At 39.2% G+C, this 27487-nt stretch overlaps 1 protein-coding gene across 1 annotated transcript in view; it reads right to left on the reverse strand.

Moving 5' to 3' along the window:
- Window positions 1-27487, reverse strand: part of ANK3 (ankyrin 3) — a 192715-nt gene that overhangs the window by 84918 nt on the left and 80310 nt on the right. The window contains exons 9-18 of the mRNA XM_015866239.2: window positions 22384-22482; window positions 18527-18724; window positions 16547-16645; window positions 14095-14193; window positions 12745-12843; window positions 11621-11818; window positions 11002-11100; window positions 10159-10257; window positions 6731-6928; window positions 5006-5104 (exon numbers count right to left, since the gene is read on the reverse strand). Coding sequence (XP_015721725.1) covers window positions 5006-5104; window positions 6731-6928; window positions 10159-10257; window positions 11002-11100; window positions 11621-11818; window positions 12745-12843; window positions 14095-14193; window positions 16547-16645; window positions 18527-18724; window positions 22384-22482 — 1287 coding nt within the window. The remainder of the gene's footprint in view (window positions 1-5005; window positions 5105-6730; window positions 6929-10158; window positions 10258-11001; window positions 11101-11620; window positions 11819-12744; window positions 12844-14094; window positions 14194-16546; window positions 16646-18526; window positions 18725-22383; window positions 22483-27487) is intronic.

Genomic DNA, 27487 nt, shown 5'->3' on the forward strand with positions numbered 1-27487 from the left:
CAATGTAACAAGTAAACCTATATGTACCTACACACTGCTCTGCTGAATCACAGCTTAACATGCTGAATTATCTTGCAAAGATTCTTTATCTCACATTATTAGGCTGGAAATTTCCATATAAACATCTGGATAACAACTGAGCATGCACCAAAAGTCAAGGAGAGAGAGAAAGAGAGAATGTACCATGAAGATGCCCATGTTTATGTGCCTGTTCTGTGAAAGCAATTCTTCCTGAGAGCACATCCCACCATCTCTGCCTAAATCCCATTGCTTTTTGCACTTCAAAATTGGATATTCCAAAAGATAAAAAAACTAAAGAGATCACAGGAGGCTCTGTAGCACTCAGGCTGCTATGGGGCTCCTCTCAGGAAAGGGCAGGCTGATCTAAATAAACCTCTCTGAATAAATCTGATATAAAAGGCCCAGCTCAACCTGAAAAACACTGTGACCTCTCAGTCACCTTTATCTTCTACCAGCACTACAACATTAGGAACAAAAGGCAGTTTTACGATGGCTTTATTACTCAGACAGTTGTCAACCAGGGACTGTGAGACCACCAGCTCCCCACAGGCCCAACACCACGTGTGTTGCTTGCCAAAAACAGGCTGCACAAAAAGAAATCCTTGACTGAACCAGCACTCTCCTCCCACTGGTCTTCATTGTCAATCCATCACCATAATGCTGTAATAATGCTATCTAGCAGGAAAATGATACGTGGAGATTTGCTGACCCATGACACAATATTTACTCATGCCAATTCTCAGCATAGAAGCCCTGCAACAAACCCCAACATCACATGTGCCAGGACAGCTTTCACACACTCAACATGATTACTAGGAGAAGAAACATCTGCTTGCTGCATAGCTTCAAATTAATTTTAACCTCTCAGTATTATGGAGTGCATAATATTGGAAGCTGACGTAGACATGATACTGCACAATGGTTTCAAATCGAAGTCTTTAACATATCCTAAATTCAGACACAAATGCAACATCAGAATGGACAAAAGCTGCTGCCGTTGCAGCAGGACCCCATTACGCCTTCTCTAAAAAACTATATCCCATCTTTTAAAACCTTTTAAAATCATACAGACTGATCTCCCACAGAAGAGGTTTTCCATACTATTCAATCTTTTTTTCTTCCTTGCTAGAGCTTCAGGGTATTAAATATATTTCTGCCCAATCTTCCCTTTTAATCACCCAAATAACCCCAAATCATCTGCATGGCTCAGTGAACCTGAACAGAAATAAGAAGCACTTCCATGTGATAAAGCTGCAAACTCTACATGTTTTCAGAGGAATGTAAGTTATATATAAACAATGATTAAAGAACTTGCACCAGAGATGGAAGCTGATAGTTCACTGGTCCCTACCCAACATGCTGAATGACATGCTAAGATCTTAGAGCATTTCCTCCATTGATGGAAACTGTGTGGGAGTGACACAACCAACACTTATTTGATTGGGGAACATGATGATGGGAGAATCTAATAAATTATAGTAATAAAAGACTTGGCTGTTTGTTCAGCCTACAACAATTAAGGTAACAAAAGCATATGCATATGAAAGAAGAGAAGAAAACCAAAAGTTAGTGCTGACACTGCTGAAGGCCCAAGGAGATCCCCAACATAACGTCACTAAGCTGCACAGACTGAGTTCTTGGCTTTTAGAGCAGAGATGGCCACACCTCTGACACTCTATGCACAAAATAAGAACCTGAACTGGATGAGCTGGATGGTATCATGCAAACATGCAAGCATAGTAACAGTGCTTTTGGAGCCAACTCAGCTGTTGCTGTATCTTGCTCCCCAGTGCCTCTGGTTTTAGGGGAAGCATGCACAGACATTTTATTCCCAGAGAACAGTTAATCCATCTCAACAAGAGAGCCTGTAACTACAGAACTGCTACTTTACAAGCCAGTCACCCAAACATTGCCTGTATAGAACACATATTGTAGCTTTCGCCGTATAACTCTTTTTCCTTCATTGTGGAAGTTCAGAGCTTGCTGGCTCTTTTCTTAGGAATGCAAGATGATCTTCAGATAATGCAGAATCTATTCCACGTTAAAATGCACGGCACTGCACTGCAACTTGTCCTGTATCACAGGTTGTAATGAGTGGGTATCCGACAGATAACTACCACATAGACGGCTGTGAAGAGTCTGCAGAGGTCATTGCTGCAAACCCAGCAGATGACACCCCGCAGAAGCCAGTGAATAGCAACCAAGTTCACTTAACTAGAATACAGTCCTCCAAGACACAAGGCACTTTCTTCTTAAGGGACAGATGAGTTAGCATGGTAGGCAAAAAATACAAGCCATCACCATAGGCCTACAGGATTAACAGTTACGTTCTCCTAGACAAGAGAATCACAACAGCAAATTGTTACACCCAAAAGGAGTTCTGCATGAATGCACTGAGGACTTCACCTGACCTGTGAGTTCCTGCTCTACATCCTGGTGACTATGGGGAAGTCCCGTGGAAGCAAATATATACAAGGAAGCAATTCTTGCAGTAGTTCCACGTATCACATACGAGGAATAACTGATGAATGAGGGAGAACAACAGGCATCTTTTTCTTTCTTGAAAATGATGTGACTATTACTGATGACAGGATTCAAGCTGCAGACAGGTCAAATACAATTCCTTGGTTGTTCTTTGTTGTTGTTGTTTTCCATTTTTTTTTTCTTTCACTTGTGATGGTTTTACTTACTGACTAGTTCAACTTTCAGAGATACAGTTAAGAAATACAGCTCCAACCAGACATCTCTGAATGAGAATTTTAAGCCCTTTTCCCATGTGTCTCTACAGTTTCATGCTTGCTTGACCACACTGCCATCATGCCACGTGTAAAGTTCAGCACAGAGCTTGTGTAACTGCACAGGTTTTCCCTGAAACCCAACAAACACGCTCTCCTCAGCTGTGACAGTATCTCAGCACCACACCATGTTAATGTGACTAACAGGCTAATACTCCAGAACTGGATCCTATTTGGACACTGGAGAGCAGGCAAAGGGGACACATGACTGCCTGCACCTGTTGATGTAAATGTCTCCTTAGACTGTTTACTATTTGTGGGATGGTCAGGAGTGGGAAAAAGGCAGAGACAAGTTTTACAGGCTAGGAGGTGATTCAGCTCTTGACCAAGTTAAAAGAGCAGGTTGTTCTACACAAACCAAAATGAGGTAGGTTCCTTTCTCCAGAAAGGCAACCAGTTACATCTAAGGAAATCATGCAAAGAATGAACCAGGGCTGATCTCATCTGCTGCTAAATGATTTAGCAAGCTGATAAGAACCAACACTGATTCATCTGGAAAACAGGTTGAGAACAGGTTACAGAAGTATAAAGCAGGACAAACCCCTGGGATTTCATCAGAACTATGTTAAATTTCATGCCAGAATAGCATCACTGAAATCAATAGCTTAAAACAAAAGTGCAGTTGGAATTACAGAACAGAAAATCAAGTACCTATGACTTTTCCCTCCATGCTTTTTATTTTATCCAATTATTATCAGCCAACCTGCAGCAAGAGATTATGATGGAGTCAGCCTTTTTTGAAATGTCAGTGTGATGACCAAAAAGATAGCATTGTTGGACAGCTGGGCACACATTTCTGGGATGCAAGAACAGCACCTAACTTGGGGGTACACACTTAACAGTTTCTTAACACTTCTATCCTGAACAAGTCTCTAAAATATCCAGATGAAACTGTGGGACCACATTTATTTTAGTTGATTTGATCAGCTACTCGTCAAGTACTTGATTACAACTGATTCCTTACACAGCTAAATGAATGTGTCCTAAATCCAGGGAGTGCACGAAGAATTTAAATGTAATCAACAGTGAGATCATCATCTTTACATTCTAAGCATGGTGTACACAAAATGTAAAATAATTTCTAGACAGCTTGTTGGAATTAGGTCACAGACACTGTATCCAAACCAATACTGTGCAGTGGGAGGGGTTATTGCTCAGGGTTCCAAAATCCATTCCCAATCGTTCTAGAAAATCCTTATAAATCCTCTTATTTAGAAGTCTAAGTATTTACTTTAAGCAAAATTATTTTTAGGCCAGTAAGTCTGAAAGTTTCCACCACCATGTATATGTATCTCAGATCAGATAACAGCAATTAACTATTTCAAATTTGTCCTGAAGAGGTACATGTTTCAACTTTAATACTATTCCTGAAGACAGAATAGAGCAATATTTACCTAGAAACTAACATCACAAGGACACTGACCCACTCTCAGGTTGGGACCCTCAAAAAAGCTGGTTTCCTAGAATGTACCAGTATTATGAAACAGACCGATCTACTGTACTTTGCAAAATACAATGGCTAAGAAATGTAGGCATTCATTCATGAAGGCTGATTCAAGCTCCAGGAACACGGGAAAGTCTTTTCTAATGAACTTGTACAATCATGCCTATGGATGACTGCTTAGTAACAGCTCAGCAAAAGATGACTTCTAAATCCCAGGATTAAACTCTATTAAGTCATGGGAAAAACTATTAGCCACTTAATAACCAGGAATGCCTACTTTGCATTTACATTGTTTCTCTTGCTGTAAATATAGATGTTGTAAATAACAGTTGTCCTGTGTTTTGTTTCTGTGGTTAGATGAGTGCTAGTATGTGCAACATGTAAAAATTACCAAACCACATGAGTGTGTGCACAACGTAAAAGATTATATGACTCCCTGTAGAGAGAGTTCCAGTTTTACTGAAAGTTTCTTTACATCAAAAACAGCTCAATCCCACTTACCATCAGTAAAACTCAACAGTAGAAAACATCTTTGTTGATCTAAACATTTGTCAAGAAATAAGCCTACAGTTCACAGACTGGGTATAATACTAAACATGGAGGTTTACATGTCTTCAGTATTCAAAATACATTCAATGACAATATATCACAAGGAATGTTTCATCACTGTTTTTTCAGTTTCACTCTGAAACTGATTACTGCCTCCCTGAAAGAAAGCAATACATCTTGACCGTGGCATCCATACCTTTGTCTGAGCATCAACAGCAGCTCCTTGATTAACAAGAACCTCTGCTACATTGACTCTGTCCTCTTGAGCAGCCAAGTGCAATGGTGTCAGTCCACTCTGTAAATGAGGAGCAGCAGGTAACAATCTTGAGAGGTGGCACATAAATATTAAATGCAAATTCAGCTATTAATAAGATTCAGAAAGTCCTACTGAAATTACTAAAGTAAAAAATTCTACCTTCACTTAGAAGCTGTATATTGTGATTCCTGATTTATTCGATTGCAAGAAACTACAACTTAAGAACTAGGAAGATAATGCTTCTTTTATAACAACTAGGAAATAAATGTTCCTTGTGCAACATTAAATACAGAACAGAAAATTATATAATGCACTTGAGGAAAAAGCTACACAGTATTTTGTCTCATCCCGGATAATTAATTTCCTCAGAACGAGAAAGACTTTAAATGAAATTCTGAATAAATGCTTAGACTTGTACAAGATTTCTACTAGCAACATATACTCAGATTTAAGCCTTACCTAGGTTAGGTAAGTCTGCTACCCTTACACCCAGAACAATCTCTACAGAACTGAGTATGTGCCACCCACAACTTGCTGTGTGGACTCCTGACCAAAGGCAGTAACTGTACTGCTCTTGAAAAGGCAATGCTGATGACAACAATGGTTAGGTGGGTCCCACCGCATGAATGTATAATAGTAATCAACTGTAAATTACACAACGGAACATGAATATCATGGGCCAAACCTTTTTAAAAGTTTTAGTAAGTGCTCAGTGTCAGCACAGAGACTCTGAGCAATCCAATGCCAACTATCCTGTGGACTCTGAAGAAAATAAATGGCCTTTTACTTTTATGCAAAACTCAGAGTTATTGTGCTTTAAATGTCCAGCTTCAAATATAGGTGCTGAGCCCAGAGGGAACACATATTGCTAAGCAAGTATGGGATAATTATTTTCATAGGTGCTGTTATCTGTATAATGAGAAAATAAGAGATTGCGACCAAACAGCGATGGACGGGAAGATGTTGCAGGTAACTAAAGGTGGGACTGCATCAAAATACCAAGCAGCAGTTATCATGCTCACATTTGCTAGAAACATTAGTACAGATTAGCCTTCATAATCTATAAAGTTTTACTTGCAGAAGCTAAAATCTACTAGCGTTCCTTGTCCGGACCCCAGGAAAAATTACAGATGAAGTCACTGTGCTGTGAGGGACTTCTACTGGGGAAGAAGAGTCACTTACTTTAATGAGCAAAAAAATCTCTGACCACCTCACTGTTACTATCTCAGAGTAGTAGTAGTAGAAGAAAAAAAACTAATTTCCCTTAGCAAGTCAGTTGTTCCCATTGCTTAACGGGCAGGCATGTCTCTAGAGACTCCCAAGTGACTCCCCAACACCACTAGGGTGAGGAAGACATTTTGTCTGGTGGCATATTTTGGCAGATGAGTGTAACATGACAGGGAGGGAGATGGATTTATAAATTATTCTGCAGCATATGGTGCTAGACATCATCTAAACCTGGGGACTACAAAATATGGTTAATTCAGTCTGACAGAGCACTTGATGCACGCTGCTCTCTTTGCTATAAGAAAAAGCAATATGTATTCAAACACCTACGGTGTTTTTCAGAACTTGCAGAATCATACTGGATAAAACTGGAGGCCCCTATCCTTCCTCTCACTGTATTAGTTTATTGCCTTCGCACCAAGCAGAGGAAACACTTACCTTGTTGCTGAGATTTACATTAGCATTTCTAGTAAGAAGTAAGGACACCATGTCCACGTGACCATCCTGAGAGGCCAGATGTACAGGGGCAATACCCTGTCTGGTTACAGCATTGGCATCAGCACCATATTCCAGCAGTGTAGTTGCTATCTGCATCTGATTTTTCTTGGCAGCAATGTGTAGTGGCGTGTAGCCGTTCTGTCAACAGAAAGCACTTCATTGCAAGCTATTCATTAAACAATGCGATAGAATCTTTAACAAAGAGAAGAGCAGGATGTGTGTTCATAACTTACAACAGCTGTTACTGACTTGTGCTTCCCCCCCCCCAAATCCCAGTGTGAATGAAAGCACTGTGTATATGAAACATGGCTTTTCTTGCAGCATTTAGTCTAATTCTACCAAGAGACCTTCTTGGTTCAGATCAAGGGAAAATTAAAGCATGCAACTTTTGTGTTGTATTCTTTTTTTGTTTGTTTTCCTTCTTTTCTCTCCTACCAATGAATAAAATTTTGTAACTCTAAAAGAAGATGATTTGGCAGAAAACAGATCAATAGAAATAAATGATTAGCATACAAATACTAGAATACTGACCAAAACACAACTGACTTTTGGGTACAGACTGCAATACCGGTTTAATTAAGAACTTCCCAAATTTTGAAATGTATCAGACTCTACTTTAAAGCAAATGGCAAACATGAATGCTTATGCAAGTGACTAAATAAGAAGTTATGGGAGTCAGACCTCTGCTACATGAACAATTCATACAGTATGGTAATAATCATATTCATTTCAGATCACACAGTCCAATAAAATCTATCTAAAGGCATAAAGCGTTCACCTGGCTCATGCCATCCCTGCAGTCCACAAGGCAGCAGGGCTGGATGCAGGGCAATCAGGAATAGCAGAGAATGCACAGGGGTGCATTAGCCCTTAGATACCAAGATATTGCAAAACAGTCAGTAGAAGCAATCATAAGCCTATACTGTTTGTTCAAAATGCAATTTGCACCGACTTCAACAGAGTGGGAGTGCTCAGCACCTCAGCAGAGCAGACTGCAGCACTTCCAAAATGACACCCAGGAACAGCAGTGCCCCAACTAATGAGGGAGGGGTATGGCCATTAATGTTCACTTGGAAGATGAAGGGCATCAAGAAAAACAAACACAGTCCCCTCTCTCAGACTTCCTGCACAAGGCTGACACATAAAACAGACATCATTTCATGAGCACCTATCCTCTGTGTTAAATCCTATATATCATCTATTTTGTAAAATAACAATGCACTTTCAAGTCTTTTCCTCAGAAATTGACATACTTCACTTTTAGTAATGCCATGTAATGGCAAAGAGCAGGTCACCAAGAGAAGACAAAGGTAGCTGAAAAACAAAAACAGCTCAGACTCAGGCTGCATCTTCTCGTGGTAAGGACTGTGCTCTGTCACTACAAATAAATGTAGAATGGAACACAAAATTTTGGAGGGACAGTATTGGGTTATTCTGGTTGCCACGAAAAAGGGGCAAAAAGGAGTAAGCTTAAAGATGGAAGGACAGGGAGAAAAAATAAGCTCTGAGAGGGAAAGAGGGAAGGAAGGCATTGCAAAGTGAACACCAAACTAGGCAGAAGCCTAATTTTAGGCAACCAGAAAGAAGAATAGATTATCTGAATAACTGTATTAGAGTACTGTCTTGGACACGGCCATTTCCACACCCTTTCACTGATCCCTCTGCAAGGTCTGAATAGCAAGCAATTCTTAAGATGACTTTTGAAGAAGAGTGTCATAAAGAAAGCAACTGCTGATTAAACTAACTGCAGAGCTAGAGATGAGAGTTATGATGCAACAGCCTTATTTATTAGGCCACACTAACAAAATGGGAAATCATCTGCTGTTACCAACATCATCTTTCAGATGACTGCACTGTGGGTGCCTAAAGCAACAAACACTCTACCACTGGTTTTATTTAGTATTGATGCTCTGCTCAGTGTGTTCCTATGTACTTGCTGCAGAAGACTAACAAATGCTCTCTTTCAGGAAGACTTGCAGCTAGCACTGAAGGCCTGAAGTGGCAGTTGCAAAATTGTTATTATTTTTACAAATGGGGAAGCTAAGGTGACTTAACACATGAGTTTATGTAGTATTATACTGCAGGCTATAGTGCTTCCACCTTGGCTTGTGCTTCCCAAGCTTTCTGCAGTGGGTACTGCAACCCTTGCTCCTTCACGATTCACAGGATCCAGAGGTAGTGAAACAGGCAGATTCTTTCAGTTATAATCAGAAAGTCAGTGTCTTCTCATTCTTTTCAGAAGGTCCTTCCTTCCCCACAGTGGCATTTAAGAGCGCTGTGTTGCAGTAGTAAAAGATCGGAGATAGTTCAGTTCACCTCCTGGGGCATTGCTCTGGCAGGTTGCCACTATCGGCATCTATTGATTTCAGGCTGTGCTACTGCTGCAGGCTATTCATGTTTATTTAACTTTTGCACCATAAGCTCCGGGAGCTCCCATGTATGACAGTCTCTTTCCTTCTCTTTAGCCATGCAGAAGGACACTCCTATTATGGCTGTACTCAGTCATGTGTAAATGGAAGGCAATCAAGGAGAGATGCCCGTGTCTGAAAGCACTCTACTAGCTCACCCTTTTCCACAGTGTTTTTCCACGGTGATTTCAGGAATATAACTGGATTGTTTCAAACAGGACATTTACACCACCCTTACCTACCTGAACCTACCCTACACAAGTTTGCAACCTTGTTTTACTTGTCACTGTTGTCCAACTACAGATTATTGACAAAATTTAAAACTGGGATCCACAGAAGAGAAAGAAACTTAAAGCTCCTCTAAATTCTTCTATTCATAAAACTGCTATACATGTAAGTATTTATTTTTCCACAACTGAAATCTTAACAATATGTGTTGTCTTGAGAGTAAATTACAAACCAAGCAGGGCTATGACTAGTTTTCTCAACCATCCATTTACACTCAAGTGGAAATACTATGAAGCATATCAATAACACCATATGTCCTACTGATAAACTTTCACAGCTTCTGTAGCACAATACAGGGGCACTACTCCTTCACAGCGAAGAATTATCTCCAAGCTTGCCCTATGCAGATGTTAAGATGCAGTGATACAAAGTTCTCTCAGTTTCTGAAAGCATGGAGATGGGACAAGCAAAAGTAAGGCTCAGTCTTCAATGAAACTGATAATTTCAGATTTTTCTACATTGATACTTGCTTTTATTTTTTTCTTACTGTTTTATTAATCTGTAGAATCATTCTAACAGCTTACAAACCTTTATATGGTTGTGTGATTTTATAAACAAGGTCACTGAGTTCCCTGTAATTGCAAGTGCATACATCCTAGAAAGAGCTAATAGACAGGAAAACAAGTGAAACAAAGGTTAGGTATTATTCCCCAGAGTGGCCAGTACTTGTACCTTGGCAGATGCGTGAGGTGAAGCTCCCTGGTCCAACAGTAGGAGTGCCACCTTTTGATTATCATAGTGTGCAGCTACATGCAGTGGTGTTAAACCGCTCTAAAAACATGCAGAACAAACAAGTGCTGTTACAGACCCTCTCCAGGAAAAAAACTGAGGAGTTCGGAAGATTAGAGCAGATAAGGTGAAAAAACCACATTCTTTAATTCATTCATGCATGGGGATACTTTGATAAATGTTGAAGCAAAACTTGAAATTAGGCTTTCAAAATTGTTACTGAGATGTGCGAGTCCTTTTCACTTTTCCCAGGGAAGATGCACAGAAGTAAATATCAGCATTGCCCCTCAGACAGAGCGAGTAAGGAATTTTGACCCTGAGGTCAAAACCTCAGCAGTGTTTTTCTTTTACTACGCTGGTCAAAGTAAATTGTCCCTTGGATCTGTAAAAACACAGGTTGGGCTGGTTTAAAAAGCTTGAGGTCCTACAGGGCTTTGCCCTATCACAGGGCTTGGGGGAGCAGGGCCAGCTGCCTGAATACTCTGATAAGGATTGTAAATAGTCTGGGGAGCAATGCAGAGGAATTGTTTGTTTCCATTACCCTGGATGGGTACTGAGAGGATGTAATTTTGCTGTCAACTAGTGACAATAAAAGTCACTTTTGTTAAGAGTCTGCAGATTCCTGGCACTACAAGTAGGAACAGGGATATTACGTGAAACCTATTCCAGTTAAAACCAGGCTGTGAATGTTAGTGTGTGCAACGGCAAGCAGGTAGAAGGGTATTACTAGAATACTGTGTGTGTATACATTTGCTGTGCAAATGGAAGTGACTTCTTCTGTCATACCTTTCCAGAAGCATCAGGAGATGCATTCTTCTGAAGCAGGAGGTTTGCCACCTCAATTTTCCCATATTTTGCAGCCACGTGTAAAGGAGTAAATCCTTTCTGTAAGAGACAGCACACAGCAGTCTCAGGCATTCTTTTCCTTGGTGCCGAGACAGTCAGGGCAAAGTTTGCCTCTAATCTACAGAGATCTGCTATTTTTATCTACTCCCCTTTAACAGTTCCATGTATAGGCAATCATGACTACAGTTTCTCACTGCCCTGGCAGGTTTTAAGACTTTTCTTTGCAAGGAAATGGCCTATCCATATAAAAATTACTGTAAAAAGAGACAGTTCCTTCCTTCACACCAAAGACCCGAGGTTAAGGCAACAGCTTATCAACTCCCATCAAGAATCTCTGCTCTGCATTCCTTTCATTCTGAGCAAACACGTCAGATCACTAGGATGTGTTATAAAAATCAGGCACTGAGGTTAAAGAGTGAAGCTTTGCACCTTTTTAACAACATGTAGCTCAATCTCATACCATTCATACACGTATATAACTTTTCTAGCATTTAACTTGCCAGCAGAACTCATTACAGATATACTTTACTATGGAAGCTATCACTTTTGCATCTCTTACCTTGGTAATAATAGCTAAAGATGCGCCATGCTCCAAAAGAACAGAAGCTACATCTTCATGGCCTTCTCGAGCAGAAAGGTGCAAGGGCGTATAGCCAGAAGTTGTAGCCGCATTTGGAGATGCTCCTTGCTGTAACAGCTGCTGCACTATATCTGCTTTACCCAGTCGAGCAGAAATGTGCAATGGCGTTTGGTCGTCCTAAACATAAAATAAAAAACTCCCAATTCAACATCAGAAAACTAAGGCTCATATTTGACAGAAAACACGTGTTCATACTCTACTGCTTTTCTGTTGCTTTCTAAAATGGCACGTGAACACTAATTGTACTGAAGTCCTAGAGCTGGTGTATACTCTATTATGTTTAGTTGTTATTTATGATGCATGCTGATCACAGGCAATGGCAGTTTGCACAAATTCATTGTGTGAAATTACTTAGTGATATCCTCCTGTATATTCCACTATATGAAATGAAGAGGAATAATGCAAATTAATACATTTCCCATTCTTCCACAACAGTGATCTTCCAACTGAAACAGGTTACCACATTCACCCACCCACTACTCAACTTGCTCTTCTTCATCTTCACCCACTTCTGAGAATCTCCTGCAGGCAGCTTACTCTTCCTTTAGTATCACCTAGACAGTCTTCTCCAGCTCCCCAAAGCTCCCACATCTGTTTTCTAAGGAGTTTCAGATCTGCCACCTCTCCGGTGGGCTCTCTATGAAGTGTTCTTTAAAAGCCTAACTATTTCTGAATGCATACAGACTGATGTTCAGGCATACGACAACAGTCATTAGCAGCCTAGGGATTGCAGTTTTGCAAAAATAAGAACAAATTTGAGATATTCTTCCTACCATTCCCTGTCTCCTACCCCAAATCACAAGTCAAAGACAGAATAGTGTATATTAATGCTGGTGAAAGAACAGTCGTGGTACCAATTTGACATCTCCTGCTTTCCCTCTTACATTCAGCTCACTCACAACTACTGTAATAAAGTATGTAACAAAATATTAGTGGTCATTATGCCAAGGCCCTTGGCTTCATCTCCTTTTTCCCAAATAACACATGCAAGATGAATGCAATTTCCTGCTTTATTAAATCACCTTAAACATAAATCATCTTACCTTAGCTTTAGCCTCCACCTGAGCTCCATTTTGTACTAGGTATCGAACGACCTCTGTTTGGCCAGCTCTGGCAGCCATGTGCAGTGCTGTCTCTCCTCTCTAGCAACAGCAGAAACAAAATATCAAAGATGGCAAAACAAATAAAAACGTAACAAAAAAAACACAGAGATGAAAAACAAATGCAACATGTTTAGTAATCACAAACATACACTGGTGATGCAATTGAGAATAATTGCAGTTAGAAAATCCATAGGAGTTGTAAGCAAGATGGGAGTTGAAGCTCTAAACTGTATGCTACAAAGCAATTTATTTCCCTTTCTTAACACAACAGTGCCTTTGTGCCTAGCCTTTTGCAGTAAAGAGAACACACTTTTTCTACTGTTTACAAACAGTGTTTAAAATTATATCCACTTAAATAAAGCCAATTCTGTGTTTGGGTTTTTTGATTGTTTGTTTTGTTTAATTATTATTATTATTTTCATATTTTGTCCATTCAGAAACATTTTTCTTGGATTTTCTCCTGCTTTTTCCTATGCTCCCAGTATCATTTTCTATCTGGTAAGTACTGAAATGTGAGAATGTGGGGAAAAACATTAAGTCATTTATATCAATGACTTAATGGAAGACAAATTTCTAGAATAAATTCAGAAGGGAATCTGCTTTCTAAATTTTTGGATGGAAGTATATCTTTGGGAAGAAACATCTCATGTATGAAAACAGTGTTGCAAATGTGTACAATTAATACAAAATATTCTCTTCTAATTTCACCTGTGTATGGAAGCCGAAAGGAATATTTTTAAGACTGAAGTGCCAAAAAGAGTGAAAAAGGTTCTATTGCCCTCCAATTTTTCAATTTTCAAGTACCATCAATGACTTCAATTTTTTTTACACATGCCCTGGGAGCCTTGGGGCACACAGTGAACATCCAGTAGAAAAGAACACTTGTATGGCTGTATGGACACAGGCAATATGTCCCAACAATCTGCTGCAATCTGTTGATAACAGCATAACTTTCCTTAAATGGTACGCCCCCGGGGTCCTGGGAGAACAGTCAAGTACACATCTCAAAAATTACATGAGAGAAGCTAGAGTACGTTCTGATTCTTTACTTCAGAAAATAAAGACAATAATGTCTGCTTAAGGTCAGCCTCTTCTGAGGTCTCCTTAACCTGTCAAGCACCTCCCAAGGAGGTAGCAGCAGTCCATGCTTTCCCAAGACTCCAGCAGCAGCCATGACTACTAAGGATGTGGGTGACTAACACCAGAATTAGGCGCTTCCCAACAGTGCTGCTCATGGACCCTGGAACACATTCACTGCCTTGCTGTGCTGAAAAGCAACCTGTTACTTACCACATTGGTAGTGTTGGGTGATGCTCCATGATGCATTAGCTGTGATACAATATTTACATGTCCCATGAAGGCAGCAACATGGATTGGAGTTAGGCCCGACTGAAAGGAAAAACCAACATCAAACTTATATGTCTATTTCCACAATTCCTTACAAAACACTATGGGGAAAAGCAAATTACTTCAAAATAGGTAAGCCCAAGTGCTTGCTCTTCTCCAAAAATATACACATCTTTAAAGAGCACATAGACTTCAAATCAAAGATGACCATGACTCATGAGCAAGCAAAAATACTCCAGGAATTCAGTACAAGGAGACTTTCTACACCATACAACTAGTGGAAAAAGATGATGTGTCCTTTGTCCCCATTAAATCCAGTTGCTCTTAGTGAAGAAAAAAAAAGCCTACTCTGTGTTGAGCTTAATCTCTACTGTTTCTTCAGGAGTAATTGAATTCAAAACCAGAGCATAAAGCAAGAGAGGCACAGGCACATACAACACACACTGAAGAGAAATCCCCCTTCCCTCAGCACCTTGCAGAACCATCATCTTTGAATACCTTGTAGAAGGACAGTGGTGCAAGTATAAAGAACCAACTGGAAGGCCATTTAGCAGGGCATGACATCAGGGATTATGCCTCAAACGTCCAATCAACAGTCAATAATTCTTGGAGTAGAATTACCCTAAAGCCTCTTCACAGCTGCTTCTGCACAACTGTGGCAACACCTGGCCAGGGGCTGCAAAGGGAAGTTTTGCTACCAGGAGAAGGAGAAACCTCAGCAGATATCTGGATCTGCCCTGACTATGCAACTTCCTCTCTGATATACAGAAGGCCTCAAGAAGGTAGAAGGTGAGGAAAACACTCTTTTGTTCCTTTCTGATGCAGGACAGCAAACACAAGCAGGGAGGCAGAATAACTGGTTATTTCTTTTTCCTGATTCACTTAAGTTAGTAAATATTTTTAAAATAATAGACTGTAGGAAATGCAATGCGTTTATGTCACATTTGACCATAAACACTAACTCATATGAAAATGAAATGTGCAAATGGAAGCATGGAAACTACCTGGAAAACAGAATTTGCTATGGAAAAAGATAAAAAGCATTACATTCAATAATCAGTTTATAAGCACCAATAGCTATTCATAACACACTTGATAATGTATTGATGCTAAATACCACAGCTCTGAATTCAGCCTTAAATTTGTCACAGTGCTACAGACAACCAGTAAAAAGAGGCAGGAAGGCAGTTATCTTAGTACAGTACCATGATGAGTCTCAACAGATGCAGGGCCATGGGATCACGTGCAGCGACAGGAAATTAAGGAAGAGTTCTTGCTTTCAGAAAACTTGCTTGAATAAGAGATTCACAGACTACCAATGGTTAAGTTGGTTGACTCAAATAGTAATCTACTACTGTTTGGGTTTTTGTTTGTTTGTTTGTTTTTTAATTCTTTTCTCTTTTTGGTTAAAAACAAACAAAGATTTTCTATTTCCACAGGGACTGATTAATATGGAGGATAGACATGGCATCTTTTTTGTAAAGGTTCTCTTTGTGCCTCTCACTCCTCTATAAACATGACTTCAAGCTACACTCTGCAAGCTGCATTCACAAACCTTGTGGTTTTATAAACTAGTCTAGAATTTTGTGAGCTGTAGCAAGGCTCAAACCTTTCCCAAGAAAGCCAAGAAGGGAAACGTGTGACTTGCTACTGAATAATTAGAATAAAACCCACAAATCAAATGAAACTCCATTCTGTGGAGACGAGCTTCTCCCATTTGTACCTTCTTTAATCAAGGGGATTGATTATCATTTGCTAATGTGCCTTCTTCCATGATGGTCCCAAGTTCACATATGTGACCTTCACTCCTAATTTAGAGGAACATACACCAAAAAAAAAAAAAAAAAGCCAAATTTTCTCAAAGGCTTCTATTAATTTCTAAAGTGTGCCAATAACTGCACACAGATCATCCTGTACTGACTGAAATAGTCCGTATTGATCGCTGTCTAACTGATTTGAGATGACCTGTGATGGTGACCAAATATCATTTCTGTGTGGAAAGTCAAACCAAGGTCTGTGAATTAAACCACCATTAGAATTAAGACCTGGATGAAGTAGTCTTCACCCTGACCTCCTTAACAAGGTGAATGTCACCTTCCGCACACTTAATTACAGACAGAAACGATCATCCTTAAAACTTTACCATTTATGTGTCACCTGTTATCCCCACTGTCTTCCCAAAAGCCAAAAGGTATCAGTACTTTGGGTGTTCTGATCCATTAGGGCAACTGATCATCCAGTTTCATGATCTTTTATTATCAAATTGAAAAACATTGCTGATTTGAGTGTCACACAATTTTTCAAAAATACTCGAATATTAATCAATACAGATGCAATTAATTTTTTAGGGAAAAAACAAAACAAAACACAGAAATGTGAAAAGACCGCTTCTTACCTCAGTCACAGCCTGGATTGAAGCCCCATATTTCACCAGGAGTTCCATGACTTTGATGCGATTTTTCTTGCAGGCAATGTGCAGTGGAGTAAAACCATTCTGTAAATGTGAAAGAACATATATATATATATTTTTAATACTCTACATGTATTAAAAGGTAAAACTGGGTATAGAAGTCACACAAAACATTCATATGTGATAACAAAACTCCTCCCAGATTTGTTTTGGTTTCACTAAACTGTTTGTGTAGAAGAGAGAAAAATCTTCTAAAGCAAGAAAAAGACCTATCTTATACAGCCACTTTTTATTACGACATATATTGTCCATTCTAATTTAAAAAATATTTTTTAGTTCTTATTTACATAAAATTTTTAAAAATTTCATTTTTGCTTAAGTTTATTCACTTCTTTTTCATGCTCCCTTTTTTCAGCCCTCTTGTTTTGACTTGTCAGAGCTGCTGATGAACACTTTAAGTTTACAAGTTCTGGCATTTAGATCCTTCTATAAACTATCTGACTATTATTTCTTCATTCATTATATGCCATTTTACTACAATTACAATTTTTTTGCCTCTTTCATTAGAAGAATAACATACATAGGAATGGGAGCATTTTAAATGACCATCTTATTTGGCACAAGGTGATACAGCAGAACACAAGTAAAACAGGAAAATAAGCTGTCCAGAGCATCGAAGACCATCATCAACATCAGTGCACTGAATGCTGAGGCCACTCTATATTCTCATCAGAAAAGCCTACCAAAAACAATTCTGAAAACAGTTCAGATCTGATCAAAAAATAGCTTTGTTACATGCCATATAGTAAAGTCTATCGTATGGCTTTGTAATGTGAGGTCAGTGCAATTGTCTGTTAAGCATGAGCAGCTTTCATTTCTGCTCCTTAATAGTGGACAACAGGGATGGTTAAGCCTGAATTTCAGATACTGCACAGTACAGCACCTTTCTACTATTTAATCATCCTGAGTGGAGACAAGGACAGAATAGAAGGAAATAGAAATCTGTGGCTAGGTCACAAGACTAATCAGAAGCCACTGCCTGCAACTCCGAAAAACTAAAACTGGTTTTGACTATTACATAATGATAAAATAAATATTATAGGACCACAAACCTCCCCATTAGCCTCTTATATGGAAGAAAACTTGTATATCATAGTAGGTTAACCAAATACATCGAGGAAAGATTCATCTGACACAGTAAACAGAGAAGCTGAGACAAGGAAATCTTTGGAGCCTGTGTTGCTCTCAAGATAGAGTTGGTCTTAGCTTTTGGGGATTTCAGGAGCTCATATAACATTACAGGGATTCATTTCAGAAGTAAAAATTCTTGGAACAGTTTTTGAAGACCCAAAAAACCCCAGAATTTTAAAGACAGTGGACTGCAAGTATTTATATTTAAAAGATAAATAAATAAGAAATTCAGTTTTCATGCAGTTTAATTATACTACCAGGTTTTATTGCTGAAGTTGGTTTTGAAGTAAAAATGCTTATGGCTCCACTGCTATAATTATAAAATACCACAAATATTACTTAGGCAACTCACTCTTTCTTTTTACCATTTCACATCTTTGAGAGCAAATAAAAATTCCCCTAATTTTAAAGGTTGAAAGAGTCTATTTTCTTTATAAACATACAGAAAATGAGATTTATCTTTGTACTAAAAACTGCAGCAGTTACATTTGCAGCTGCTTAATCCATTTAGAACTGCAACAAGCTACTGTTACAAGTGCTGCAGTTACACTGAAAATAGATAAATCACTGTTGACCATCAATAAGCAAAAGCCTGCTCTGATTGCATGAAACACATTACTAATACTCTGAACCTCAAGCATCCTCTCTCATGCTGTAGTAATACAACAGAGCCTTGCTGTCAACCATCAGCAGGCAGAAAATAACTCTCAAATAAATCTCACAGCAACTTCAGAAGAATGTTTAGCTGTGAATAGTAACCCACTGTGTACTCACCAGTGCTTTGGCATTAGGATTAGCTTTCTTGTCCAAGAGAACCTTGGCAACTTTGTAGTGGCCACAGTGGGCGGCAACATGCAGCGCAGTCAAATAGTCATTAGTGACATCATCCACAGGCACGTTGTGCTGAATCAGGAGCTGAACACAGTTTAGATGATCTCCTTGTGTTGCCATGTGCAATGGAGACAAACCATTCTGCAAACAAAAAGACCCAGTGCTGATGGGTTACAGGGTGCTCAGAGAATTGAAACTCTCTTCTTGTCCTTACAGAGTGTGTTGTATGAAGGATTTCACAAGCCCACACAGCACACAAAATCAACTAAGCACGCTGAGTATAATAGTGAGGGTTCTTAGTCTGATAAAAGCTTTTGGAGCATGTCTGGTGAGAGTATATAGAAAGCTCTACTTTAAAAAGTACCTATAACAGCAATGCTATGAAAGCTTAGCTTATTTCAGCTAGCATAGCTCAGGTAAGTTGCCAGAGCCAAGTAAGTTACGCGAAGAACAGTGCCTAGTGACTTCTAACACCCTAACCAGCACACCTGCTGTTTTCAAAAGCTGCATTAAACTCATTGTAATACAGCCTGTATATGCCAGGCAGGAGCAGAGCATCACTCACTAATCACTACAACCTTCCCTCACCAGTCCCCCGGTGTTTCCCTGAATCTGGTTATACACATACCTTACACATCTGTGGAGACCATTCTCACCACAGTGTGACCTACCAGAAGTTGATAAAGCTCTATTTCATCAGGGAAATGTCTGAAAGATTCATGTTCTGGGAACTAAATCTCCATCAAGACTTGCTGCTTGCACTGCTTACAACAGCTAATCAACAAGTTGCTGCCTATTTTACTTTACCTGAGTAAAAGACATTAAACACAAGAGAAATAATTCCCAGAAGTCCCATTCATATGGGTTTTTCCTTAGTCCTTCCGATGCCAAAATTAAAGTTCAGGAGTAATACATAACAGTATATAATCAATAAGTGACTGACAGTACACTGTTTGCTATCATGTAGACAATAAAACTCATGCTCTCAGATGCAGTGCCCTCATGTGACCACAGTTAGCAAAGGCAAAGCTGCAGCGTAAAACTGGTGATCCCAGACTCTCAGAAACACAAGAGCTCTTTCCTCTCCCCTCCCCTGGCAATATCTTAACAGTAGCAACGAACTTTCAAATTAAAGATGGAAATACACAGTGAAATATTTCTTTTTGAAGTGACATGGAAGGTTAGTGAAAGTGAACAGGCTAATGCTGTCCTAATTTGAAAGCAGTTTTGTTCAGTGCTGAAAGGGGGAGATTCTTAGACATGGGTCTATCTTTTGAGTAGACTTTATGCAAAAGAGCAAGAGACAAGTCTGGCGGTTAAAGGCATCGGTAAAGAGAAAAGATCATTGTCTTCTGTTATGACACAAAATATATTTGCTCATAATTCTGTTGCAGTAAAATACATACTGCAACCTTAAAACAAGCCAGTTAAATTTTGAATGCCTTCTCATTTACAACACAAAAATTTATGTTTAACATCTTTATCCTGCACCACATCCATGTGATGTGAGACAACGTTTGTAAAAAGTGATTTGGTACTTTGAGATATAATGGTTATGTGTTGCTTTTATGCCGATTGGCAAGAAAATATACAAAAGTGAAGTTTGATCGGAATGGAAGAGATCAATGGTCAAATAGTACCTTAAAAAAAATAAAGAAAAAAAAAAGTCAGAGAAGGACTAGAGAGATCAAATAGAGCGTCAAATGGCTGAGTGGGCAAAGAGAATTATCAGTGATACACAGCATAACTTGTAGTTGTATTGAAGTACTTTAATCAGGGAAAGCTATTAACTCTGAAACAAAGAGACTAAAAGGAAAAAAAAAAGAGCTAAATGAGCCTATAAAAGGAGTAGATAATGAAGATGGAAACCAACACACAGAGATGGTATATCTCACACACCAAATCAAGGCATATTCAGGGTTACAATTCAGATTCCTTTTGCTCTTGGAAAACTCAGGATAAACTAGTAGGTCACTACCCCCCCCATGAAAATAAATCTAAGGTTATTCCAGTGCAAAAAAGGACTTCAGCTATCCTAAATAACTTCTTAACAGGAAAAAGTGTTCCAACTGCAGTCTACTTATTCTCCTTAAATAATATCTTTTGATAGGAGAAAATTTTGAGATGTTCCAATTCTTTCAAAGATGTGTTCTATTCTGGAGAGAATGGAATTATGAGTTTTACAAGATCACCGGTACCATAGTTTAGTGCCAAACAAATGGCTTCATTAACGTCATTCAGAAGTATCTCTACTTCGTAGATTGCTTTCTGAAAACAGCAGAATTTACACATCAGAGGATAGTTCAGGAAGTTCTGCACATTCTTCTGCTCATTTTTAATACATAATATAGTTTTCCCTTCTCTGGTGAGGAGCTCTCATTTTGCTGCAGGTGTCCAAATAAGCCTCTGCAGTTCAGTGTCCAAAGTGCATCTTCCACTTCCACCTACGTTCTCACCTGTCTGATTTCAGCTAATGAACTTTGGGCCAGACAGCGTGAATCTCTTCAGAGAAAGAACAAAGTCAAAGCCCACAGACCCTGAATAGCAGGTTAAGCTTCAGCTTAACCCCTGGCATGCAAAATCCACGTGACAAAGAAACATAGTTCCCTAGGCGGTGGTCTCATTTAAGACAGTGAAAACAAAGGAAACAGGCTTTATGTTTCCTCCTTCAATTCCACCAGAGAGTGTGGAAAATTCTGACTGCCTGGAGTACAAGCTCTAGGCTTAGTGTGGCAGAAAATAAAAGGAGATACGCCCTGGACAGCTTCTTGCTGCCTCCTTCTGTTTGTGGAGGTTCTAATTCTGGGTTCCCTGGGTCTGTGGAAAACTCAACATGCAGAGGACAGGTGGATCCTGTCTGTCAGATTAACCATGACAGCACTTGCCACTGACTCACTGAGCAGAAGCAAGCTGGTGTCAGCCTCCCCAAACAAAAGCTAAATATAGTCCAGAGAAGGGAAAAAAAAAGAAAAAAAGAAGAGAGAGGAGAAAAGCAAAATATAGAAGGGCACTGAGACTGAATAGGGCAGGATGACAGAAGAGAGGAGAAATAACAGGGAAACATGACATGTTGCTTACAAACTGAGAAGGAAAAGGTGGAGGAACGTATCTTGGGAAAGAACATCAAAAAACTGCACAATTCAACTGTCAGACTCTGGATGGGAAAGTCAAAGAACATGTTGTGCTACAAACAGAAGTACTGCACTGAGATTTAAAACCAGCTACAGTAGCTGCAGCACGAACCACAGAAGAAGAGTTCTTGCAAGCTTGTGCTTTAATGACAACCCATGGGCCTAAAGCAATCTGCACACATTCTAGTGCAGGTGATGTGAAATTCCCATGAAGAACTTTGTGTGATAAATTGCAGAGAGAAAGAAAGTGAAGAAACTGGTAATCACACCAGTTCCTAATGAAATATGAGCTGTTTCCTGCAAAGAGACGTTACTCTATTTATATCCCTTATCTCTTTTCTAGCCTGAGGGTAATCTAGCGCAAGCTGAAAATATATTGTAATCACCATGTATTTATTCCAGGACATAGACAATTTCTAGCTACCGTTAGTCTAAGCGATGGGGTTACCATACATGTCTTTTTGGTCGTCAAAGAAACCTTTTCTTGAGCATCTAGATTTAACATATTTTAGATATACAGACGTGTGCTGCATATGGCATCCATTTTGGAGAACGCCCACACAGGTACTTTAAATAGCTAACAAGCCCTTAAATGCAGTATCATGCAGAATTACTGTTTCAACAAAGTACAAGGACTATCCCAGCAGAAAATAGAACAGCATCAGTTACCTTTGTTTTGGAAAGAATAGGAGCACCACGATCCAGCAGCATTTCTACAACTTGTTCATGGCCGCTTCTTGCTCCACAATGGAGGGGGGTCAACCCATCCTGGGGAACACAAACAGAACCCATTACATTCAGACACACTAAAGGGTGTTTTTGTTTTGTTTTTTTTGCACTTTTATAAAAAAAACCTGCAGTGTCTAAAAAAACTGTTTTCTGCAGGATGCTGATCTTGTACATCTGAAGAGTTGAAACCATTTATTTAAATGGACAGGGTACATTTTGGCTTTGTTTTCTAAATATGTAAATAGTTGTATCAAATTGGTGCGATGGGCTCTCCCACTTAACATACATTAAGAAAAAGATAAGCTTGTACATCAGGTACTTTTTGATTGCATGCCTTTAAGAAAACTGGGTCAGTCAGTATGCATCAAAGCAAATGGATATTACTTACATCTGAGAAAAAAGAAATCTTTCTTATTGAGTTTGATTTTATTACATTGATTTTGACAGGTGTACAGCAGATGAGAAAACCATCTTAACCCCAGGTGGTAAAAGTATGCTGGATTAATTCCTGTTTCTTGTAGTGTAAACCATAGCTGTAGAACTTCCATCTGAATGTCTAATCCAGGGTCACGATTCACCCTCAGTATCTCTTTCAGAATAGTTTTCTTAATGATAGTTTTCACCATGCTAGAAATTCATTCCTCAATTAAGATGAAGACAATTTTTAACGGTAGAGTTATTCCAAATTAACTTGATTCTTCTTTGTCTTGTATCCTGTTTACAGTGCTCGAGTACTCTGTTGTATGTAATGGGTGCAATGATGAAAGACAGCACACGTCTTGAGTAGCTTTGAGTGAAGTCACATGGAGTTTTTCAGCACCATGTGTCATAATGGTTAAAGCAAATAGTAATGTCACGGCTCTGAGAAAAATTAGGAAGACTATGTTTTTTGAATGAATAAAAGCAATTTTTTCATTTGTTACAAACAAACCAAACGCAGGAGATACTGTTTTACAGCAACTACATTGCATTTTCCCCTAATATGTAGGAGAAGTCCTTATAACTAGTAAGGAAGTCTTAAACTAATAAGGAAGCAGAGTAAGACTTTAGTAATTTTTCAAGCACAGATCATAAGGGAAGGGGCCTTTTTCCAGTGTCTTTCACCACTCTTAAAAATACTTCATATTACCTAAAGTATATTACAACATTTTCATATAAAGGATTATCTAATTTCTTATATCCTGTGCCTGTCAATTTACACACACTTTGTATGGTAGAAAATATTCCTAAATTACCTTCTTCTATATATTTTCCCTATATATATAACAATGTTATCAGTTTAAAGCTAATGAAGTGTAGAGGGCAGCTGGTAGGATGGAGGTACTGATTTTGAGAGTCTTATGCTCTCCTGCTTCTGCTTTTTGCCCTCTCCCAAGAAGCTTTTGAAATTCAGCAGCAGAAACTCTTGCCATTTGAGTTTTCTGCTATTCTCATTTAAACCTCATGTGGCTCCAACTGTACACTTTCTATTACTGAATTTAAGATGTACAGTTCTGATGCAGGTGAAGGAGGAATTTTTGGGTAAGACTTAACTTGAATGTGATTCAGGAGCTATTCATTCATGCAAGAAAAACAGTATTCAGCTCACTTCTCAGATCATACTGAAATCACAGAGAATAAGATGCATTTGCTCATGTCTGTAAACTAGAATAGATCATCCTGAACTACCCCTGAGCTCCCCAGAGCACAGAGCTGCAGCAGTGTGGTGGTGCTGGGCCCGCAGTTCCTTCCTGCGGCTGACAAGGCTCTTGCAGCTCAGGAGGTGGCAGGCAGTCATGCCTGGCCAGTCAAACTGCAGCCCCCACAGCAGATATATCACAGCATGACACAACATTGCAATGCAATGTAGGTGCGTGTTGGGACACCGTATCTGAAGCTATTTTTATGGGAATGTCAGGGCTCCCACCAGAAAAGGCAAATATGCTTTGAGACAGCTCACTCAGCTGCAAAGGGGTTTTGGTACACTGAAAATGAACCAACTATTCACCCAGCATAGTAAATTGTTACATTGCCCTAAGTAAAGAAATTCAGAGCCCATCTGAAACAGGTCACAGAAAGACATACAATGCACAACATTTACAAATATATGTATTTATATAAAATCTGAGATTAGAATACACTGCTCTGAAGTCAGAAAGACTACTGATTTTGTCAGGAGATTTTCTAGTAGCTTACTTACTGATACAGACTACGCTACATGGAGGATAAGATGCACCACATGTGTTAAGAAGCCTTCTTTCCTTAATATGATAGTCTGCAGTGGCTCTGAAAAACCATTACAAACGATTATGACAATAATCTGCAGATTAAAGACTCTCTAAGTATATGCTGACATAACAAATCATATCATTTGTATTATCTATCCCTCCAGAGAACCCAAGAGCATCTCCAGCAGAAGCCAAGAGGACAATAGGAGGGATTCTGCTCAGACACAGGCTTCTTTCCCGTAAGCACTGCACAAATCGCTGCTGTCTCCAGGGTTTATCATCCCTTTTCCAGCTTGGTGAGCCTCTTAGCAGGTGTTTCTGCCCAGCATGGCCTCTCCACACCCTAAATCACACAAATTCTGCATTTCATCAGTGCTACTGCAAGAGACACCAGTGCAGCAGGGTAACAAACGAGCTTTGCTCTGCTTACACATACAAAATGCACTTACACTGCAAAGACAGTGTTATTCGTCTCATTATATTTGATCTTAAATCGTGGGGCTTTTCTGAAGCAGCTTTTGTACGATCTGACATATCTTAAAAGAGTATATCCCACAAGTTCTCATACAGATATAAGTGCTAGCCTGTTGTCTAGCTGTAAAATCAGTAAAATGAAGATTACAGACTTACTGTTAATCCAAGCTAAATTGTGCTCAGTGCCTGCTTCAGACAAATTCACTTTGGCATATGCAGTATTAGGCAGCCAAAGAAAATCAAGCTAATTTGGTCAGCCTCTCTAATTACACTATTTTTAAAGTCTTTTCTGGAAGACAGAGAAAAAATAATTAGGGCAACATTCAGTAAACATGTTACATCAGGCATTAACAGGTCTTTGCTTGAAAGTTACTTAAAGACCAGAGTTAAAAAAAGTTGCCCAGGGCAGACTAAAGAAGGAGATACTTTGGGCTTTGCATGACTAGTTATTGAGGAGTACACTAAAGAATTAAGTACAAAACCCCCAGTGCCAGCTGCTAGATGTAACACACACACAAAAAAAAGGCAGCTGGAAGAGAAGCAACTGGTTAAAATAAACAAGACAAAGTAAGTGTGAACTAAAGAAAAAAAGGATGGCTGAGTCACAAAATGGATGTAAGATCATTTTTAAATAACCTCATATACATTATCTGAACTCCGAACTGCAGTTCTAACCTGCACAACAGTGTTCATCAAATCCTGTTCCTAATGAATACAGTGAAACCTGGAGGTCATGGATGTCTTTTACAATAATTTTAACAGGATAAGGATTTAGTCCTTCACATTAACCTTTTGAGCAGTAACTCAGCACTGCAGTCTCCAGGACCATCTGCCAGCAGAAAACACAAGTGTTCAGAGAAAAAACTAAGGAAAAGAATTCATTTATTCAATTTAATGCTCAGGAAAGACTTCATGTGCAATTATCCATAAAGTGGGCACGTTTGTGAAAAATAAAAGCCAACACTACATAGAGGACATTTCCAATACCAATTCCAGAGAATGGACTGTGGGCACATCACAAAGTGACAGCTGAATAGCTATATTTGTCCCATTTAAGAGGAACAAATCCCAGACCTATCGGCATTAGTTCACCAACACTGGACAGTATCTTCTGCATACTCCTGTAAAGGTCAATTACGGACCTGACAAGGAGAAACAAAGGGCTGGGAATTCCTGTCTCTGAGCAAGGGAAACAAACTGCTTTCAAGTACTGTTGTCCTTTCATATGGGAACAGTAATGTTGTAGTTCATCCTTAAGGAAGTGTTTTGTGCTCCATTATTGACAGTTGCATTAAACAGTATCATGGTATCCAAGAAAAAAATTATTTTAATCAAAGCAAACAAACAAACAAAGCTACAGAATTCTCCTTCACTTCAAGAAGAGGTCACATCTACATTTATGAAGCTTTATAAACATGTATACATTTATAAAAGAGAAGTCTCACTTATTTTAATCTGCAAATCCCATTGCTATGTAAAGTTGCATGCTCTTTCAGCACCTGCCTCTGCCCCTCGCAGAGCACTTTCAGGCCAGGCTCAGACTGAGTATCCCACTGATGGATATGATTTGACAGTTAGAAAACACAGCCTTGGCAGCTTGTTGCCTCTCAATATGCACAGCAGTGGTCACACTGTTGCAAAGGGATATGACTGAAGCTTTTGTCATCCTCTGTTTTTGTAAGACCATTCTAAGCCTGAGACATTAAAAAAAAAAAAAGGAGAGTACTTAAGAAAAAAAGTGAAATGTCTGCAAAACTGACACACCTCAATTGTTCTGCCTTAGGAAAAAAGCATTGGGTCAGATAGGAATAGCAAGAGAACTTTAACAGGAACACATAGTGTAATGGCTTACAGCAATTAATCTAAGTTATTGAAGAAATAATATATATGCATTTCTGCTGAAATAGAGTTCTTTTCAACTCTAGTACTGTTATTCTCAGTTGTCTCTTCCTTTTCCTACTGTTACTCCAATGACTCTCTCCCCTTTTCAAATCTCCCTGGTGGAGCCCCTTGCTGCCCAGACCAGGGCCTGGTAAATCCTTGCCAGGATGAGTCAGTGCTGCTGGTAGCAAAACTTCCACTTCATCACTAACTAGCAAAAAATGATGCCTTCTGTGATGCCAGAGAAGTGCAACATACATATGACATAGGTGGGAGAAGTTACACAGATCCCTTTTGATATATGGGGAGAAGGGATATTTGGAGGTTTCTCTAGGTGAAACCAGAAAAGGAAAGGAACAAAAACAGAACAAATAACACAAACAACCAAACCCCAAAATCTTCCTAAACTGCACTTTTCCCTCACTGAAGCTCTGCCAGACTACGGAGCTGTTAATGCTTCCGTCCTCTTCCTAGATCCTGTT

This window comes from Coturnix japonica, chromosome 6, assembly GCF_001577835.2.
Source record: "Coturnix japonica isolate 7356 chromosome 6, Coturnix japonica 2.1, whole genome shotgun sequence".
NCBI lineage: Eukaryota > Metazoa > Chordata > Aves > Galliformes > Phasianidae > Coturnix > Coturnix japonica.